At 42.0% G+C, this 21,362-nt stretch overlaps 2 protein-coding genes across 2 annotated transcripts; one reads left to right on the top strand and one right to left on the bottom strand.

Moving 5' to 3' along the window:
* Positions 1–9: 9 nt before the first annotated feature.
* On the top strand, positions 10–1,595 carry LOC133845063 (adenylosuccinate lyase). Its single transcript, XM_062279402.1, has one exon. It carries the CDS (start codon positions 85–87, stop codon positions 1,528–1,530), a length of 1,446 nt encoding a protein of 481 aa, XP_062135386.1. The 5' UTR covers positions 10–84; the 3' UTR covers positions 1,531–1,595.
* Positions 1,596–2,324: 729 nt separating this feature from the next.
* Positions 2,325–8,342, bottom strand: LOC133845066 (mediator of RNA polymerase II transcription subunit 1-like). Its single transcript, XM_062279405.1, has 4 exons — positions 8,135–8,342; positions 6,701–8,072; positions 4,622–6,638; positions 2,325–3,765 (listed from the first exon to the last, which is right to left on the bottom strand). Exons 1-4 carry the CDS (start codon positions 8,166–8,168, stop codon positions 2,521–2,523), a joined length of 4,668 nt encoding a protein of 1,555 aa, XP_062135389.1. The 5' UTR covers positions 8,169–8,342; the 3' UTR covers positions 2,325–2,520.
* Between the last annotated feature and the right edge of the window lie 13,020 nt (positions 8,343–21,362).

Below are 21,362 nucleotides of genomic sequence, written 5' to 3'. Positions count from 1 at the left end.
GTATTTTTTTCACTTCGCCAGTCGTGAAAAGCAGATCGTGTGAATTGCTTCTTTCCTGCCGGTTATTCAGTGAAAAGCGGAAAAATGTCGAGCAACTACGAGGGATACAAGTCGCCACTGAGCACCCGCTATGCCAGCAAGGAGATGCAGTTTCTCTTCAGCGATCAAAACAAGTTCTCCACATGGCGCCAGCTGTGGGTCTGGTTGGCCAAGGCGGAATGTCAGCTGGGCTTGGAGATAAGCGAGACTCAGATCACAGAAATGGAGCAGCATATCAAGGACATTGACTTCGAGGCTGCTGCTGCAGAGGAGCGTCTCACGAGACACGATGTGATGGCCCATGTCCATGTGTTTGCTAAGCAATGTCCCACTGCGGCGCCCGTCATTCATCTGGGTGCCACATCCTGTTATGTAGGCGACAACACAGATCTGCTGGTGCTGCGCGATGCTCTTAAGTTGATACTGCCACGCGTGGCCACTGTTGTGGAACAGCTGAAGCGGTTTGCCGAGACATATAAGTCGCTGCCCACATTGGGATTCACTCATTTGCAGCCGGCGCAACTGACGACGGTGGGTAAGCGAGCCTGCCTCTGGATGCAGGATCTGCTGATGGATGAGCGTGCGCTGCGTCGTTGTCTTGAAGATCTACGCTTTCGCGGAGTCAAGGGCACCACGGGCACCCAAGCCTCGTTCCTGCAGCTTTTCAATGGCGATGGTCAAAAGGTGAAGCAACTCGATCAGCTCGTGACCCAATTGGCTGGCTTTAGCAAACCATACGCCGTGACTGGACAGACTTATTCCCGCAAAGTGGACGTGGAGGTGATGGCTGCCTTGGCCAGTTTGGGCAGCACTATCCACAAGATGTGCTCAGACTTGCGCATTCTCGCCTCGCGCAAGGAAATGGAGGAGCCCTTCGAGAGCACACAGATCGGCTCTTCGGCCATGGCCTATAAACGCAATCCGATGCGCTCGGAACGTTGCTGTGCCCTATCCCGGCATCTCATCACGTTGTTCAGCAATGCAGCCAACACTCATGCCACCCAGTGGCTGGAGCGCACGCTGGATGACTCGGCCAACAGACGTCTGACGCTGTCCGAGGGCTTCCTCGCTGCGGATGCGGCTTTGCTCACGCTGCTTAACATCTCGCAGGGTCTTGTAGTCTATCCCAAGGTCATTGAACGTCACATTGCGCAGGAGTTGCCATTCATGTCGACGGAGAACATCATCATGGCCATGGTGAAGGCTGGCGGCGATCGTCAGGTGTGCCACGAGAAGATTCGCGTGCTCTCCCAGGAAGCTGGTGCCCAAGTCAAGCAGCATGGCAAGGACAACGATCTGGTGGAGCGTGTGCGCAACGATGTGTACTTTGCTCCCATTCTCGATCATCTGGACGACATCCTCGATGCACGCACCTTCACTGGTCGCGCCAGCGAACAGGTGGACGAGTTCATTGCCGAGGAAGTGCAGCCAGTGCTGGTCAACTATGCTGATGCCTTGGGCAACGTGCAGCACATCCAGCTGAATATCTAAGCACCTTCTATTATTTTATCACTTAAGCTCAAAGCAAACAAATACAGTTTTATATTCCCACATTATTATTATCAGTACCTCTGTCTATGTTTACTTCACCCTCCAGTGGCTTTCTTGCGGTTATCACCGCTTGCATCGGGTCGAGTTCCCTGACCCCTAATGCACTTCATGTTTGTCTCGCACGTTTCTCTGACGCAACTAGCAACCAGTGAGAAAAAGTATACACTGCAAATTTGGCCTGACTTTAATATACCCGCTACTAAGGAATTCAAAATAGTCTTATTATTGTCGCTGCACTTGATTTTCACAAAATAGTCTGGTTTGTTAGAATTTTATAAATTTTGAGTAGTCTTTAAACTTTAATGTGTAATTCCAAATTTATAAATGATTTAATTTATGCATTACAAGACCTACATATAAACATATATTAGTCGCTTTCAGTTTTCTCACTCCTTAACAATTACTCATATTTGACATATTATGATAACCAAGATCTTTTAAAATTAAGCTCACAAGTTTTTTTTAATTAGTTAAAAAAATTTGTAGCTCTAACTTATGTAGTCTCACAGATCTAGATGTTTATAAATATGGACGGACAGGCAAACAAAAGTGTTATCTAGTTCATTTATTTTATCAAGTCTGATTTTTGCAGTTGTCATTAACTTTATATACCTCTCTAGTTTAAGATTAAGAGAGTATGACCACAGACCTTCAACAGCTTAGATTACATTATCTCGATCTCTCGCTATGCGATGCAGATGAAAACGAAGAGTATAGAGAAAGAGAGAGAGAGATCATCATTTCATAGTTTTATTAATCACATATGCCCAACATTGTCTTTGCTCTTAATATCTTAAATCTTGTACTACGATTAGATCTAAACTTAGTCTCTCATTCACAGTTCAAGATCATTTGTAGAATCAATAGAAGTATAGATAATTACTAATTAAGGAACAAATTTCACTCTCCAACTGATCGACATAATCGATGTCATTCGCCTGCCAAGCTGGCAAGCAGCTCCTCATCGATGCCATCGCCTGATCCTTGTTCGCCACTGCTGCTCTGTTGTGCACTGATGGAAGTCGGTGCAGTTGGACCGCCGCTGGACAAGGCAATTGGATCTGCTGTGGCTTGCTGGTCCTGCAAGGAAGAAGTTGTGGAGGAAGACGTCGTCGCTGTAGATGTAGCTGTTGTCTGTCCTCCACCTCCTGCCCCACTAGTGCTACTGGTGCTACCACTGCTGCTCGTCGCTGTGGTTGTTGCTGTGCGTTGCGACAATTTCGGTATTTGGAACTTGTTGTGCAGTCCTTTGATGAAGCCTTCCATGCTGGCTGTCATACTGGGCGAAGCATACTGTAGAATGGTCATCATGTCTGTGTGGTGATCGAAACGTGGTGGTGGCTGTGACATTGATCCACTTGAAGCAGCTGGTGACATTCCGCCACTTCCTCCAGATCCGTGACCACCTTGCGATAACTTGCGCTGACCACTACCACTGCCACTTGCTCCTCCACTACCCATGCTGGGCCTTCTCTTGGGAGCCGTATGTTCTTGGAATGAGTTGGTGCTGTTGCTCTTGGTAAGAGGCAATCCTCCACCACCGGACGATGTGGATGAAGAGGACGATCCGCCTAGCTTGGTGCTTAGGCTGCCAGATGAGTTGGCCTTTTGGAAGAGGTGTTTGCTGGAGCTGCTTCCACTTCCACTTCCGCTTGATCCTAAGGCGTGTGCCTTCTTTGAGGCTGGTCCGCTGTTCACTCCTGGCTTAAGTCCTGTGTGTGTCTTCCGGCTACCAGAGGAGCTTGATGGTCCGCTCTCCCTCTTACCATCCCTCTTGCTGCTGCTGCTACTAGTTGAACTGCTGCTGCTGATGCCTCCAGTTTTGATGGTCAGTTTAAGACCTTCCTGGCTGCTTGGCTTCACCATGTATTCCGAGGACCCTCCAGTGTTTGCTCCTACTCCCGAGCTGCTGTTGCTACTTCCACTGTCGCTACTATGTGGCGCCGCTGCTAGCAACTGTTGCTGATGATGTGTTGCCATTGCCGTTGTTGTTGATGTTGCTATTACCAGTGGAGGAGGAGGAGCTGCTCCCGTTCCCGTTCCCACTGTGCCCGAGGCTGTGGCTGATGAATCCACTGTTGCTGCTGCTGCTGTTGTTGCTACCGATGATATTGTTGCTGTTGCCGTGGTTGGGATGGTTGCCGTCGAAGCTGCCGTCGACGTCATCAAACTAACCTGACAAAGGAAGCGCGTGGTTGTGTGCGTGTGTTGTATTTGTGTGAGTGTAAAGACAAACGGACGAGAAACGAACCGAAAACGCAAATTAAAACAATCAAACGAAGGAGAAAAAGGATAATGTGTCAAAAAGAAGCACAAGTGTCGATTGCGGGTTAAGGATTGTCAAAATCATGCAAAGAGCGAGAGAGAGAGAGAGAGAAAAAGAATCCCGTTAGTAATAGTCAGATAATTATTACCTTAGCCAATATAAAAAAGATCCTCATAGAAGGCTGCGAATACCAACAACAGTTTGTTAACATTCGAAGTTGCTGTTAGCTAACAGAACTCCTTAACAGCGCAGCGCTAACATGCATCAATTAAAGGAACAAACGTGCAAAGCAACTGTATGTGTATTGGTATGTGTAGATAGCAGAAGGTGGAGCAAGAAGGGAGACAGATCCCAGCACAAAGATTAATTAATCAATAAGAGCAGAACAAATAAAACGGATGCGATTAAAAAATAGAAGAAAATATATTTACAAACGAAACGAACTCAATACTATATAAATCAAAAGGAAACCAAAAACTACAGTGGCAATAATAATAATATTAATTAATATTAATATACATAATAACAATTTACATTTAACAATTATTCTATCGAGTTGCACCAGTTAAACACATTGCTTAGACTATTGTTCCAATTTCAACTTGCATCGCAAGTTTACTTTTGGATCAAACAGAGAAAAGTAAATGCCAACTATGGGTTAAGAGGTGCAGCTGGATATAGTGTATATAGAGTGGAGTTGAGGAATTGGAGGCAGAGGCGGAAGTGGGCACACGAGAGCTACTCATAAAATGAAAACGGACTTACCGCGCCTACCGCTCCCGCTGCCACGCCCATTCCCGGACCCGATCCCGGTCCCACTCCCGTTCCCGATCCCGCCATGCCTTTGCGGAGCGCAGCATTCAGTTCCAAAGCGGCCGCGGATGGCGTCGAGTAGCTGCCCAGGTTGCCACCCGCTGCCAGATGCGATAAACTGCTCACAGATGACTTCATCTGCTGCTGTTGTTGCTGGGAACTCTTAAGGGCGGCGACTGCTGCTGCAACGACTCCTGAAGAAGAAGCGGAGGAGGTAGTCGAGGAACTGCCCATGCCTATGCCCAAGCTGCTCTTGTCCTTCTTGATGGTGATGCCTGCCGGCAGCTGGCTGCTGCTGCTGGCGGCCAAAGGCGGCACAGGTCGCATCATTGGAGGATTGCTGCCTGATCCTGTTCCTGAAGTAGTTCCAGATACAGATGAGCCTGTGGGCAGAGGAAGAGCTAGTGGTAGCGATATTGCAGTAGATCCACTCGAGGTGATGCCACTTGACGATTTCTCCGCCTTAGGACTCAGACTCAAGCTTGTGGCCGCAGTGGCGCTCTTGAGCGTGGACATGCTCGGCTTTCCAGAGGATCCATGCTTGGGCGAGTGGGTGCCAAATGGCGACTTGGGACTGTTCGAGGCGGTGTTGCTGCTGTGCTTCGGGCTGCTGTAGACTGGACTGTGCTTGGGACTTGGACGCGCCGAAGGTTGGCCAAGAGCTGACAGTCCAAGAGCTGCTCCCATTCCTGCCACACCAGACTTGGGAGAGGAGGAAGATGACGTCGAAGGAGACGAGAACTTTCGCACGACGCCACTGCTCGATGAGGAATCTGTAATACCACCTCCAGCTGGGGAGTTTTGTCGAGAATAGATCTTCTCTGGGGGACCCATTGGAGAGTCATCTCGTTTCTTCTTGCGCTTCTTTTCCTTTTGGTTGTCACTCGAGGAACTTGAGGTGCTGGCGCTGCTGCTGCTCGGATTAGCGGAAGAAGTGGAGGAAGTGGAGGACCCGCTCTCATGAGGTCGTTTGGTGCTACTTCCACTTCCGCTTGAAGTCGACTTCTTCTGCTCCTTGGCTGCATCTTTGCCTGCTCCGTTGCCCCCTCCTCCTCCTGTGATGGGTGTGATGGTGATTGTAGTGGCTGGAGAGCCGGCACTTGGAGTGGCTCCCACACTGCTAGGTGCACTCAGAGGAATGATTTCAATGCCCCCCGTACGTTGCACATCAACTTGTTGCTGTTGTTGCTGGAGAGGCGCCTTGACATCCCCAGCAATTGGCGTAATGCTGACGCAGTGCTTCAAGTTGGGCGTCTTATCTTTCCAGATGTTCTTGTATTTGTCCGCGATCTCATGCTCGCTAGCCTTTGCTGCCGCGCTTGAAGTGGAAGCAGAGGTCGAAGCTCCAGAGGTCGAGGCGGAGGTGGAAAGTGGAAGTGAACTGCTGCTCGAAGATGCTTGAGGATCCGTTTCTCTCTTGAGATTAATGATTCCCGCAATGGCCGCAGCAGCTGAAGTGGAGTCAGCGAATGCATCCGCCAATGAACGCAGAGTTGACTCCATCTTTAGATTGCTGACGCTACTGAATCCACCAGCTCCTCCTAGTCCACCTCCACTGCTGCCTTCGCCAGACACTGAGCTGGAATCCAAAGCAAACTGGCCAAAGTTTGTTGCTCCTCCTCCTAAGCCTGATCCGCCGCTAAAGCCACCAGCTGCTCCACTGGTTGAGCTGCCTCCAGCTCCTGGAGCTGCCATTCCATGCAGCTTCTGAAGGTGTTCCTCATCCCAGCACTTGAGTAGCTTATAGATGACCATAGGTATGGAGACAACCTGGCGCACTGTTCGGGTCAGCTTCTGAGAGAGCGCTTCGTAGTCATTGGTGAGGCAGTATATAGTGCATGTAGCCTCGCCATCTTCCAGCAGAAAGTCCACCGTTGCCAGCGACTCCTCGTAAGGATGCTGCAACTCCACCGTGATCTGATTGAGTGACACAGCGGTCACCTCCAAGATGATGGTGCTTTCCATATCTGTAAAAGATTATACATGAGATTATACTTTTTTTGGGAAATCCGTCTTATGGTGACTCACCATTGTACTGTTTTTTGCTGCTCCCTGACGCAGCTGGCGAGAAGTGTGTAGAAGAGCGCTTGTTTCTTGAGGAATGCGATGATCTTGGGCACCTGAGCTGGCTCCGTGAACTGCAGTGAGGATAACATTGTGCCCTGCAGTCTGCGATTGTCCGTCAGAAAGTAGCAGTGTGTTTCCTTTGGGAGATTGACATACAATCCTTTCTGTATGTTCCTAATGAGCTGCCTGGAAGCAGTTTGTACTATCAGATTCATCACAGACATATCTCCTTCTGTAGGTACACCTGGGAGATTCAGAGCACGCAGAGAATCGATGCAGACGGGCATCGGTTTTCCAAGACGGAGCACGTAGGTAGCCGGAATCAGCATCGAGTTGTTCTGAGTGAGTGAAGCATAAGCAGGCAGCTCCAGAGGAAGCCCAGACTCGCTGCTGAAGCTGACAACTGGCAGTATTTGCAATTTATTCGCCGAGGAACCCTCCAGATTGAGAGTGGCATTCAGTCCAACAGGGCTTTTCATAACCTGCTCAATGCTGTAGTCTCTGCTTGCAGCTGCATCTACTAACTCTCCTTTCACCTGTGATTCAAGCAAGTGCAGAGGAGGACAGAAATAGGTGAGTTTCATGGGGTGTCCGCCTCGTCGCTGCATCACTAATCCCACCGAGGACATCTTCATCATTTGGTAGCTGTCGATCTGTGGTTGCTGATGCTGTTGAAGTTGCTGTTGGTAGAGATTGTAGATGTCTGTTTCCATTGCCTCGAGAGCCACAAAAGCCTTCTTCTTGACCTTAGGCTCCGCGTTCAGCTGGTAGATGGAGGAGAGGCCCTCCAACTGCACTGTGAAGTCGGCAAAGTCGCCTGCCTTGAGGCAGTTAAGGAGATCAGCAGAGCTGGAGCTGGATGGCGACGTGGATGGTTGCTCACTTTTGCATTCGTGATGCACTTTGACGTCGCTGAGCTTGCCTTCGGTATCAAGCAGTATTTCCACATAGAACATGTCTGTGGAAATGAATAGCGTCTGTTGATCCTCCATGAATTTAAGGCCAAGTTGTCGAGAGAGGCTCTCCAGGCGCTCCACTAGCCCGTGTCTGGAGTTCACCTTGATGTAATGCTGCAGTTTATCGAGAACTGTTTGCAGCGTCGCCTTGCACACGGGGTCCAGTGGGTAATGCTTCTCAATGAAGTACATTCTTATTGATTTCTTGATCTCATCGTATGATTTTGGCTTTTGTCTGTACTTGGCTCGAATCTTCTCCATCAACGCTTCCTGCTGTATTTGTTTGTTCTTTTCCTCAATGCTGGGAATGTGCACTGCCCCTGTGCCTGTTCCTCCTCCTGATCCCCCTGGAGCATGACTGCTTCCCTGCCCAGATGTACCTATTGCATTCATTCAATCAATCACAATTGTCACTCAGTTTGCAGACATGTCAATTATTTACCTGAACCAGATGGCTTGGGATGATTTGCACTCATTTTGTTGATTTATGACGTTGTTATATATTGTCTATTTGACTTTATAACATTAAAATGTACTTAAATATACAACTTTACTGTTTTTGTTAACTTTCAATCACTTTTTTCATTTTTTCCGCGAGAAAACGAACGCTATGCGGTAAACGCGGCCATTAATGTTTGATTCGCGTGAGCTGAACCAGTTCGTTTAAGAGCTGTTCTTGAAATTGATTATTAAATTTCGATTGTAATTCATTTCGATAAAACTTCGCGTTTAACGGAAATACGAATTCAAAACGTGTCATCTTTTGTTTGTGCAATACGCACATTTGAGTGGAATGAAAATAATTTCATAAAAAGTTAATAAAATTTAAATAGATAACTATCACATATATAATTTAATTATTTATTATTTTATTCGATAAAAAAGACAGAAACTTAATTTTAAAAAATACATAAGAATACATGAATTGGAATTAATAAATATAAGTAAATTGTACAGAATGAAAACAAACTATTTATATCTATTTGATTTATTATAAAAAAAATTATCAAAATAGTACAAGTAACTTGAGTTTCTAATATTAACAAAACGTCCAGAATTGTAATTGTGAACTTCTACAAGATTTATTAAATTTTGATATGGTATTGGTGAAATATTGAGAAAATCTTAAGGGACTTGGCAATCAGCCAGATTTACCAGTCTCGTCTGTGTCCTTCGCCACTTCTGAGAATGACACATGCACACACACAAGCACATGGCAATAATTTTAACTTTATTAAGCTGTAGCGAGAGTTACCTGTTAGCTGGCTGCCAGCCAGACGTTCTTGTGCTTCCGTTCACTTACCGGAAGCTGCGTCAAATATCATAACTGGCACGAGAAGCGTATAATTCAATTGAAAGTCGGTTCGCCAAATTCACAGAACACGCTCTCATTTATATATTTACAATCGAAGATTCCTATATGATGTTTTTTTTTTCATTTTATTTTATTTCATTTCATTTTCAATTTCAATTTTCAGGCTCAGTAGCGCGACAGCGCGACAGGCTGTGTCAGAGCGGATATAAGGAGACATCGATGAGACGCTGAACGCCCGCAAAGCCCCAAAAGCCAACCACATTAACAATTTAATGAGCGCCCCATGGTGCTGTTTGCCACTTGACTAGTCAATCAATGACTTGAAACATTTGATGTGCTCTTCAACGCGTTGTTATTGGATGTTTCTATTATGCTGGCCATAAAACATAATTTCATTTTTCATTTATTTTTGCAGCACATGTCGCATTTGTTCCTTCTTATAGAGCATACGGAGTTCCGCACATCTTACGCTCTATTTACACTTCAATTAGCTCCCCTTCCTCCATTGCAAAAATATATATAGACAAAAGCGGAAGCTGACGAGGGACACATCCCCAGCTCAAATCACATAAATGAAATGCTTCAACTGCTCCCCTACTGACAGCATCTAATTTAACTTGATTAACGCAATCATGTGCATAATTTTTGGGCCAAACCAGCACCCAGCTGGGATTTCATTTGGTCGGCGTGAGCACGCTGTTTAGTGTTTTCTTAAAGTTGTACGCTTATCGGTTTCGCATTGGGTCAACGCCACGCCCACTCAGTCTATTATTATGGCTGCACAAAGGCAAAACACAAGCACATAAACAAAACCCAATTTACATAGAATAGCTAACGATTATCGCATCAAGTTGCCTTATGGTTGCCACAAAGTGCGCCTGCAGCGTTTTTAATATGCAGCCAACGCTACGCCTCGTGCAACATCCGGATGCACCGTCACCATCAGCACCAGCTTCAGCATCAGCTTCAACTATATCCACAGCTCCAGCTGGCATTCCCCGTCCTCACTCTCCTGCACCTGACATAAACAGCGGATGGCCAACTTACACAAGCAGAAAAGGAAAAAATTGTATGCACAACACTTGCATAATATTGACGATGCCGATGCTTAAACTTTTACCCTCCACTTGGCTGACTACAATGTGCAGAGTCCACCCTCCATGCCTCTTTGCTCCTGTCTTTTGCTCGCTACACTCTCTCCGGGAGTGCCTGACAGCCTTCTAGCAATTCGTGCTTGGTTATCGGCATTAACCGGGTTGACTTTGTCCCCGGGTCTAGCCGGTTTACACCAGCTCATAAACGTCTTGTAATGCAATAAACTTCAAGTTGATTATTTTTTGGCACAATGCAAATGCCTTGACAATGCTGCTGTTCCTACAGCATCTGTTGGTTTTGTTGGTTTAGGCACTGAATCTTAAAGTTTCTCATAAAAACTCTAAAGTTATTTGCATAAGATTGATTGCATTTTCGATTTAAATACATAAAGCCAAAATAATTTCGATTCGGATTAAGCTGACATTATTTTTTGTTAAAAACATAAAGCATCAAAAAATAAATGTGGTTATAAAATTTATTTCAGCTATCATTTCAGAATTCCTGTAGTACTATATAAATAGTTCAAGTATAAGACAATTTTTATATATAATTTTTGTCTTGAAACGTATAACATATACAACAATTTAATGCATTTATATAATTTTAAAATGTGTTAAGAAACAATATTTTATTTATTAAACATTAAAAATATAATAAGAAAGTCATATGAGAGATGTGTGTTCACAAATATTTTTATACATATATAAAAAGAGTAAATACTTTAAGGGAAGCTGAAATGTGTTTTTTCAATCTATAGGAAAACTCAAATTGAATTTGTTGTTCAGGAAGTTACAACGGGCTTAAATAATCTTATCTAATTGTAATTCTCATTACCTCGGTGTCATATTAGATGCGCATTAGCGTCGACAATCTTCACGGGATACGTGAGACAAAGTCGCCTTAAGTTTCTCGCTTACAAATTCCCTTTAAGCTGGCCGATAAATCCACGTACATTGTCGTAAACCGAAACACACGTCGCCACTGCAGCTTTAAACGCCAAGCCATGCGCCAAATGCATTTGAAATGCAATTCAATTTCCTTTGCCTGCCATCGTCCTTGGTAGTTGTTGGCAGCAGTTGCTCGTTGGCTCTTTGGCTGTCGATTGGTGTTATTGCTGTTGTAGTTGTTGTTGTTGTTGTTGGTCTTGTCGACGTTTTGCGCGTCGCTTGGGTACATTGGTTATTGATTGTTAGCCTTAATTTAGCATACAGCTCTTGAACATTTTCAGGTGAGTCAACTGCTTGCAGAAGTTCTTTGCGTCTTTGTGTCTGCAATTTACAGTTCAGTTAATTTGCCAGTGTCACGAGCAGCTCTGCTTTCCTTTTCCTTTCTTCAAATTGTCACCAATCCGCCACAGACTCATTTGTGTGTCTCTTTATCAGATCATGCTGTCTTTGGATCTGCGTTGTTGCCATTTGCAAATTGCAATTGCAAAATCGTGATGTGACTGTCACGTAATTGACATTCAGTTAAGTGACGGCAAAATACGCGGTTTATTTGATACAATTTGCGCGTCTAAGAACTTAATCTTAGTAGTAGAAGATTATATACATAGTTTTTTTTTACCATCGATATTTACTACCTGTAAGTAATTGCCAGAAGTGTTGACGGATGTTCGCAAACTTTTTTTCATTTGACGGATAAGCAAAGTTTTTGTTATTTTTAGCTCTTCCATACACTATTCATCCACTTATTCTTTTGAGCAGCTCAAGTTACAGCTTTTCCACTCTTTACATTAAAAACTGCAAATGTACTTATAGAAAGTTTTATGGCTTAGACAAACAGTTTTTAACTATTGATTGCTTTCACTTTCTTTTCTTTTACATTTCGCATTTAATAATATTATTTCTTTTAAGGAACATGCTGTTATTATGATATTAAAAATTAAAAGTCTTCTCCTCCTTGGCCTCTTTTTATTGGGTCAACTACTTACTTAGTTAGCTCGAGTTGCATTTTACGACTATCGCTGGCATATTTGTCTTCACAATTGATTGTTGTTGTTGGCAGGTGGAAAAGTTATTGAAGTTGGTCGACAAAGTTTTGCCATCAAACAAACCGACAGCTGCTCTCTTTATCTGTCATCGGCAATGCCGCCTACGGCTCGTTAGCCGCTTTGATGTATGTTACGTTTTTTGCTCCTTCGTTATTGCCGAACCCAGGACGAAAGCAGAGTGCGGGAGAGTGTGTCAGATTTGGGCAAAAGTTTTAAGACAACTTTCTTCCTATCGCCAACTCTTGCTTAACGTTAAGACTTTTGTTTGTTGCTTCAGTTGGCCGCAAATTATTTGCATGTGGCAGGTCAACCAAACCCTGCCCAACCCAATCCAACCTCAAGCGCATTCTATGAAAACTACTTCGATTAATCTTGTGTGTGGGCCGTGTCTTTAGGGGATTCTCACTCTGTTCACAGTTTGGAAATAGATATTTTGCACTTACATGCTTTTATAGTTTGGTTTTTATAATGTGTCAGTTTTCTGTTTGTTTTGCTTGTAGGTTTTGCCCCCCAAGGTTATCAACGGTGGGCGTGTCAAGCAACTTGACGTGCCCGCAACGAGGCCAAGTTAGAGTTGAGTGTGTAACTAAAAATATTGTAAAAGTAACTATCGTAGGAATTGTAATTAAGTGACAAATATTATATGCATACTTAAGCTTATACATATTATATATTTTATTTTACGATATACATTAAATCATTAATATAAGTTTATTAAATTTTCACATTCAAATAGACATTTTAAAATTTTTAAGTAAGTGTTCATTTAATCGCCATTGATTATGTGCAAATTGTTTTGAAGTTTACTGCTTGCAAGCAGTGCATGTTATACTTGGATAACTTTTCAATAATTATGAACAGCTTTCTCTACAAGCTCTCACATATCGATATCACTTATCGACATTTTCTGCACATCTCTAAGGCAAACTTTGAAGACAGCCAACAACGTGAAGGATTTTCAATCAGCTTTGACCACGCTCTTGTTGACTTTGCCCTCGCACAGTTATGGACTGGATGGGTTTGCTTATCAGGTGATTAGTGCTATCAACGCTTGCGGCCATGTTGCCAACTTCAATAAAGGCCAGGGATTAAAGACCAGAGTGAGTGACTGTGCGGGCGTGCAACTGTTGTTTACACCTTATGCCATTGTAATCAAGCAAGTGAATAAGCTGCAACACGATGGAGAAAAGAGCGGGTAAGAGAGGAAAGTAGTTGGCAGCAGAAGGCGGCAAGGCGGTGTAAATGCAATTTCCGTTTGTAGCAACCGGAATTTCGTGCATGGCATCGCCCAGTGACTGGTTGACTGCTTGACGGTTTGACTGACAGCCGAGTTGCAAGCAACAAAAAAACAACAATAAAACCAAAACGAGAACGAAAAAGACAAACAGCCAAGTTGTCCAACGGCCATCTGGTGGCTGCATTGCATCACGTGCCTCACGCAGCGTGTTTCCCACAATTTCATTAATTTTCTTTGCAATTGATTTCAAGTTGAATACTCGAAATTACTTGACTAGGGTATGTTATTCACAGCATACCCCAAAATATGCTCGCTTTTTAATATCTTCTTCCGCCTTGCATTATATTGAACTCGTTGTTGACCAGAGTGCAACAATATTGGCTGCACATTCATTGTACTTGTTGTTGTTACTCATCTTGTTGTTGCCGGACTATTCGCGTTATTGCTTTTTGTATATTGTGCTTGCAGCCTCTTGTGGCTGCCACAGCGCGCTGCCCTCGATTACATGATGCCCATTTTATGCTCGAACATTTTTTTTATGGCTTGCGATAAACGTTGTGATTCTTCCTAGAGCTTTCGCTTTGGTAATGATTTCATGTGCGAGCACGTTTATTATTATAAACTTTACAATTTCAATTGCTTTTTTGCGTCCCTCCCAATAAAAGTTACTTCAAAGAAACGTGCGGTGCCCATTTGAATGTTTTTGGTTCAGGGTTAAATGTTAATAACTTTCACTTGACTGCTCTTTAGTTTTTCATACTTTACTTCTGTTTGGACGTGCTTCCGTAGAGATGCGAATAACAACTTCTGCTTCCATCTTGAGGGTATTTAAAAAGTTAGTTGGTTGTATTAGGTAACTCCTGAGCAAGTTGTAGAGATTGTTTTCCTTCATACTTCTATATTATGTCATAAAGAATCACTTTTGCTTTCACCTTTTGCGAAATATAATTACTTTGCTGATAGCATTATTAAAAAATCTGTTTCTTTCATTTGATGATTTTCGTATTAAATGTTTTCTGTTTCCTTGCGACAACAGCAATAACAATGCAAGCAATTTCCAGTGCACAATGAGCAAAAGCCACTTGGTTAAAAGTAATTTGTGCGGCAATTAGTGTACGAAATGTGCGTCAGGAAACACACTCGAGGAGGGCAGACCTAGCATTTAAGTATGTATGTACATATATACATATGTTCATATGTGGCTGCCACACATTTCCAATTGCAAAGTGTAGCCATGCTTAAGATTTCCTGACGTTCGGAATGTGCCGCAAAGCAGGCAACATAAAGCAACACAAAGCACCCTTAGAGACAGCCACGTGACACGTGTGTTCTCAAAGCAGACGAGTATTTGGCTAAATAAGAGAGTTCTTTGTTCTTGATAATGAAGCTGAAAACTCCGAATGCCTGGTTAATTAACCCTATTCTTGCTTATAGAGTGTATCAAATTAGCGTATAATTTAAAGCAAATCGATTCATTAGGGTTTCAAGATTAAGTCTGCGATAAATAAAAGGAATGGGTATGATACGAAATAATAATCAACTTTTGTTTTGTTTAATTATAGCCAATCTACATGAATTTGGATTTGATGTATATTTTAAACACAATCACTGTGGTATTTATAAAATAAAATATTGCTCTTAACTCTTATACAAATCATTAATCCATTATTCACAATTTAAATTATTTGCTAATTATTTCTAATATATTGTCTCAAATAACTCACAAATCAAATAGAGTGGTTCAGTCGATGTAAGAAAGAAACGGCGATAATTCAATATAACAATCGACAGTTTAACTACCTAAGCTGAACTCACGACAAGTCACGCTCCGTCTCTAAAAACAGCGAGAAGCAAACACACAAATGTATTTTACACACACATAGACACTCATACGCACAAACCATTTTTCACATTACTCGCGTTGGCACTTGAGACAAGTACAAGAAGGACGCCGACATTGTTGTTGTTGTTGTTGTTATTGTCGTAGCTGTTCCCGTTGCCGTTGCCGTTGCCATCGCCAATGTCGCTTGACACTCGTGTGATAAGCAACGATGGCGACAAAAGCGACAAGTTGAAAGCAAACACACAGACCAACAAAACAATGCACACAGTAGAAGCAGCAGCATTAACAAGAACAACAACTACAACCCCAAAGCTGATGTTGAAGAACATTCAATGAAATGTTAAAGCAAAGCAGTGGCAACAGCAGCAGCAGCAGCAGCACTTACAATAAAAAGTGTCGACCACGTCATAGAAGTCGTCACATGGACGCACTTAAATGCCCCTCGAGCAATGAGAAGATGCCTTGGCTGCCACGCTTGGAGCACTGGCTAATGCTTCCTGTTTCCTGGTGGCATTTGAGCTTCGTCTCCGCTCGATGCTGGAATGCCTTCATTGTTGGTTTCCTGCAGTTTGCTGTCCACTTGGCGGCTGCTTCCGTTGGTCTTTGTCGTTCTCGTTGCCCAATGTCCGATCTCCATTCTCTTGCCATTTGCCATTGTCGTTGTCGTTGCCTCAATTGCAATCATATTACAAGCAACATTTAATTTAATTTGTTGCGGAAATCAAAAAGATACTTTCATTTCCAAACACACACACACACACACACACACAAGCACACACAGATTTAGAGAGATGGAAAGTTCATTTGGTTATCCTTTTGCAGTTCAACAACTGCTGCTGCAGCAGACGCACTTTGCGGTCAACTTATGGTTTCAGCTTGTCTCTTAATGGGCCGGAAAAAACATATATGGCTTTACTAACTCTGTTCTCCTCTGCTCTGGTTTTTATCCTTCGGTCGTTGCTCTTGCCACTCTCAACATCCAAATTCATGTTCTTCTTTTGTTCACTCGCAAGTTGCTTGCATTTAAGCACCCAAAAAAAAAAAAAATGGCAACATTTCCACTCATTTTTTGTGCTCCAATCGTTTATTGAGTGTTTTTCGAAGGCGCATGCGTTGTTTTCCCCTTTTCGATGGTTGCCAAATTTTGTGGATAGCTTCCCACATGTTTTGCAACATTCTATGTTTTTCAACGAATCTTGGCAGGACCTGTTGCTTGGCTCCCACTGCCCTTGAGTCTACTGCGCTTATATTACAAAACTTGATACGCAATTTAATTTTTTTACTGCGTATTTCAATTTGATAATCATATATGTGAATAATATTTAAGCTTTATAATTATTTATGAAATTACTAAATTTAATTCGAGTAGTTTTTTTAAAAAAAATTTCAATGAACTTTTTGATTTATTTTAACATTTTAAAACTTTTGTGCAAGCATTGTGTGTGGTAACTTAAAACTAAAATTTCACCAAATTATTTTAAATAGTTATGCTTAGTTTTATTCACAAAATAAATATAATAAATAAATTAACATATAATACCATTTAAAAGCTCAATATTTGCAGATATAATAACACAAATCTGCAAATAATTTGCTTTCGTAATATTTACAGAGCCAACTAAAAGTTTGATTATCGCAGCAAGATTTTAAACCAGGTCATAATTGTTGATGGCAAGTGCCAAGTTATCAGCGAAAATCAGCTAAGTTTGTTTTTGATCTCGATAAGTGTTGTGGTTCCTAACTGTTTATTTTGCCAGTTGCAAGTAGTATTCCTTGGGCTGTGTCCTTGCCTTTGTACGTGCTAAGAACGCGAATTGAGCCTTTTTGATCCGCTGCCAATTACGAAGGCAACAGACGGCTTACAAAATGCTCGCAAAGAGCCAAAACGACGACGTTCTAGAGGCCACTTAGTGCCTTTGTGGTCAGATAAATATATATGCGTACATACTGAGGCATTTTCCTCAGAAATCTGCTTTGAAATCCTTTGCTAAGTGGTATTCAGCCCGAGGAAAGGCAATGCCGACTTGTTGCCTGACCATTCTGCTGGCCTTGTCCTTGTGTCCTCCTCTGTATGCGCTGAGCTGTGTAGAAGGTTCAGTTGAAAGCCTCGACAACTTGAATTAGATAATTGACCGCATATTCGCATTGCATTTTGTTCATGAATTATTCAGATGTCAACTAGATTACGTATACGCGCCGTAACGAGCCGCAACTGGAAAATGATTTAACTTATTTAAATAACTGGGGACAGATGCAGCACAGCAGGAAAAGTTAAAATTACAAATTCAACTCGATTTTCATATTTTTCATAGTTTGACGAGTCGAAGGTTATTGTTAATGGTATCTTATTTATGTCCAATTCTGACAGAAGATAAACCAAATGTATTTCCTGCGAAGCGTGATGCGGAATGCCAATCATTGTGTCATATAATTGTTTTCATTTTCATGGCTCGAACACAAAATCGATAGTTGGCTAAAATATTGAAATTGGCAGTTTACTTAAATGGTTATTTTTATGTTCTGCTGGTCTGCTGAAAAAAGGGTTGTAGAAAAGCGACGAAAACGACCATTGAATTTAATTTGATGAAATTGTCTATAATGGTAAAAATATTTTTGTAAATTAATTTCATTTTGATGCAGTTAATATACATTTTAATAATTTTTGATTATTTTGTTATTTTTATAAAGCAGAAATAATGATTTTCGTTGAAATTTGCGGTTCAATAATTCGTTGCGAGGCACTTTTATTTAATTAAAAATTCAATTGATTGACGGATTTAGTTGTGAGTTGATTTTTTCACTCTTGAAACCCGTTAAATGAAATTTTGATGAATATTTCTCGTATTGCGTATTAAATTTTTGGTGTTCAAGATTGAATGAATAACCATATCCTTTTCGCTGTCCGCTGCCATTTGCAGTGTTGTTGTTTTTTGCGGATTGCCGCCGGCCACACTGGCCAACCGACTCATCCTCCCCCTATCTCCTTCTCTTTTATTTCTCCTTCTTACTTTCCATTCACATTGGCAACGCGCTTTTTCGCCGCATTTTTGATGTTGCGAAAAAAATATTTTATAAAAATTGTTTGCAATAATTTTTTATGGATCTGTACGGACACGCGCATAAGTTTTAACGCCGCCAGCAATTGCCGCTCACTCCTTATCACCCACTCTCTGTGGCACAGCTCCCAAAGGGGTAGAAAGCGGCCACAAAAAAGAAACGCAGTAAAAGCCTAATGAAAATACATTGCGACAATTGTAAAGCACACTGATGAAAACTGCTTTCACCATATTAAACATAAATTTAATTTCTTTTATCATTTAACATATATACGTAATTGAGACTCACTCTGACTGTTTGTCGGTTTCTTTTTTTCTCTCCTGTCTCTTGGCATATCCTGATGCGTTGGCACGCTTCAGCAATTATCGCAATTTTCCATGATTAAACAGTTGCCACGTCTCTTATCTGGTAACTGCAACCTGGTAACCTGGCAGCTGAGCATCACGGCAACATTGCATCGCGGATTCTGTGCACACACAGTTGCGGCATTTATTTAAAGTTAATTTCCCAATGTCCCAGACATTATTAATTCTTGATTATTTAATTCATCAACCGCATCAGTAGCGTAAAAATCCACAAAGTGACAAGCGAAAAGTCTTTGGGGCAAAAACTGGGCTTCCTTTCATTCAATTTTAATTAACACTCAGTCCTCGAAACATGTCTCTGACGAGGGTATTATTATTACGCAAGCGTATGTCTCAAGCTGCACTTCCTACTTCCTACTTACATTCTGCATTCGTGTTTGGATGATAAAAACATTTTTTAAGAACATAAAATTAAAAAGGATAATGTTCGAATGTGTGCATTATAAAAGGGGTTTTTTAAAGCTGGCTTTTGAGTTCACAACTTTAAAGTTAAATAGCCAATTTATACAACTGAAAATTTAAATATAGTATATACAAATAATAAATGTTTCTTTTTTAAGCTGATATTAAAGTTTGTAGCTTAATTAAAAAGGTAATTTATATATATGTTGATATATATATTTTTATTTTTTTTGTATAATTCATAATTGATATTTTTATGTTGTTTTTTTTTTATTAATATTTTCATATTTGTATATAATTTACAATACATCTATTTTCTTTAAGATACTTTTATATCCACAAATTAAAGCTGCTGTTAGAGCGCTGTAATTAACTTAATAAAACTTGCACAGGGTATTTGTATGTGGATCACAGCTCGTGATGTTACTTTTGCTGTTTTCGCTGATTGAGTCAAGTTGGCAGCTCGGTTGCCCTGTGTGTTGCACCTGCCACTTCCTTTTTGAACACTCAACATTTTCGTTGTCAAAGTCAGAGACAGTTGGGAGCTGGCAGGGAGTGAGGAAGGGGATCGTGCTGTGAGGGGTCAGTGTCGGAGCTCGGACCGTGCAAAAGTGCAATTTTACCGCAAAGGCGCCGTAGAATTCTGTGTGCTGTCCTTATTTTTTTTCTTTTGCACTTTTCTTGTTTCTTTTTTGTGGTTTCTTCTTTACTTGACTGCCTTTCACTTGCAGGCACTCAGCTGCTAAATTGTTGTTTTTTTGTTGCTGTTGCTATTAAAGTGGTTGTTGTTTTTATTGTGATTGTCGATGTTGCTCGTCATGTGCAGGTTGCAATACAGGAAACACACTCACACATACAGTCATAGGAGCATACTTTCAGATAATGGCACTGTCAGTCGCGCATTGAGCAACATCAATCATACGCACCGTTGTGCGTCGCACATTGCCTCAAGACAGACAATATCTTGAAGCTACCGCACGTTCTGCAGTGTTACAGCTACTTGCTTCTGACTTGTCAGTGTGAACACCTCTGTGGGAGTGGAAGTGGGAGAGTGGGCGTGGCACTTCGGGTGTGTCTACTGTCCTTTTTGTTGCTGGCTGTCACTCGCTCACCTCGACATCTCGCATTGTTGGTGCAGCACCGTGATTAATGAAGCGAAAATTGGCCTTGATTTCAGTTGTTGCTACCGCCACACCCTTGTCTACACGCAGTTATTACATTCATATCATTTGAATAAGCAAATTGGCAATTAATTAATTATTATTATGAATAAGCCACGCCCTTGCCAGCCCAGACTGACAAATAACCGAAACTTGTTTTCCACTTTTTGACTGCGAAAAGGTTGAAGCTTATGGTAGGTGAGGGAAGTTCAAGATGAGTCAACTAAATGGCACATTAATTTTAATATTTGTAAGTATGAGAAAATTAGAATTCAAATTGCTTTCGCAATAAAATTATTGTACTGCAATAAAGTCTGGTCGAAAGTATTATAAATATTTTCTTTATTTTCGTTCTATAAATAAGTTTCCTACTTTAGGGTAGAGTATACATATTTCGTTTCTTGTCGCTCGCTCAACTCCTTCTCCTAAGAAAGTTTACTTGTACTTTCTTTCTGCTATTTACTAAGCGCGCGCTTACAATTTGTTTTTGGGGCGCAACACACTGAAATTCATCAAGTTAATAAGTCGTAATAAGTTGTGTTTGTGTGTGTATGTGTGTGTCGAGGATTGTTTGGCTAGGCAGTAAGCTGATAGCCATCAGTTGGGTTAGTTTATGAATCCAGGGTTTGAGTACATTTCGTTTCGTTGGTATTTCTAATAATAACTGCGGGTGCACTTTCTAATTGCTTGCGACAAGCAAACAGCAACAAAGGCAGCGGCAAAGGCAAAGGCAAAGGCAGAGGCAACATGAACAAATAGCCGCATTGTCACAAGCTGGACACGTACTGTTGAGAGGGTCAGACAGAAGAAGTGCACAGCAACAGAGGGAAACATTCTGAGAGACAGCCAGGAAGAGTCAGGCTAATGGTCAGTACGGGTGGCACTTCAGCAACTGCGACAAGGGCTGCTGTTTGGCCCTGGCAAACAAATTATGTTCAAAATTATCAACAATGGGGACAAACTGCAGGCAACACGGCGAATACGCAATACGCTAAAGAAACTAATTAAAAATTGTTGCATGCTTTTAGGCGCACATTTTTGTTATAGTTTATCAAACTCATTTTATTAAAGCCTCTTTTGGTTTACAACTCCGTCACAAAGAGCATACTTTAACTAGAGTACCCTGCTAGCCATTCTTCACATTTTTGGCGCAATGAAATTGCGTTGCTCACGCACACAGAGACCGAGAATTCGAGAGCTGCG

Source organism: Drosophila sulfurigaster, chromosome 3 (assembly GCF_023558435.1).
Source record: "Drosophila sulfurigaster albostrigata strain 15112-1811.04 chromosome 3, ASM2355843v2, whole genome shotgun sequence".
Taxonomy (NCBI): Eukaryota; Metazoa; Arthropoda; class Insecta; order Diptera; family Drosophilidae; genus Drosophila; species Drosophila sulfurigaster.
The sequence above is the reverse complement of the archived record's forward strand: the minus strand, read 5'-3'. Positions and strand labels throughout refer to the sequence as shown.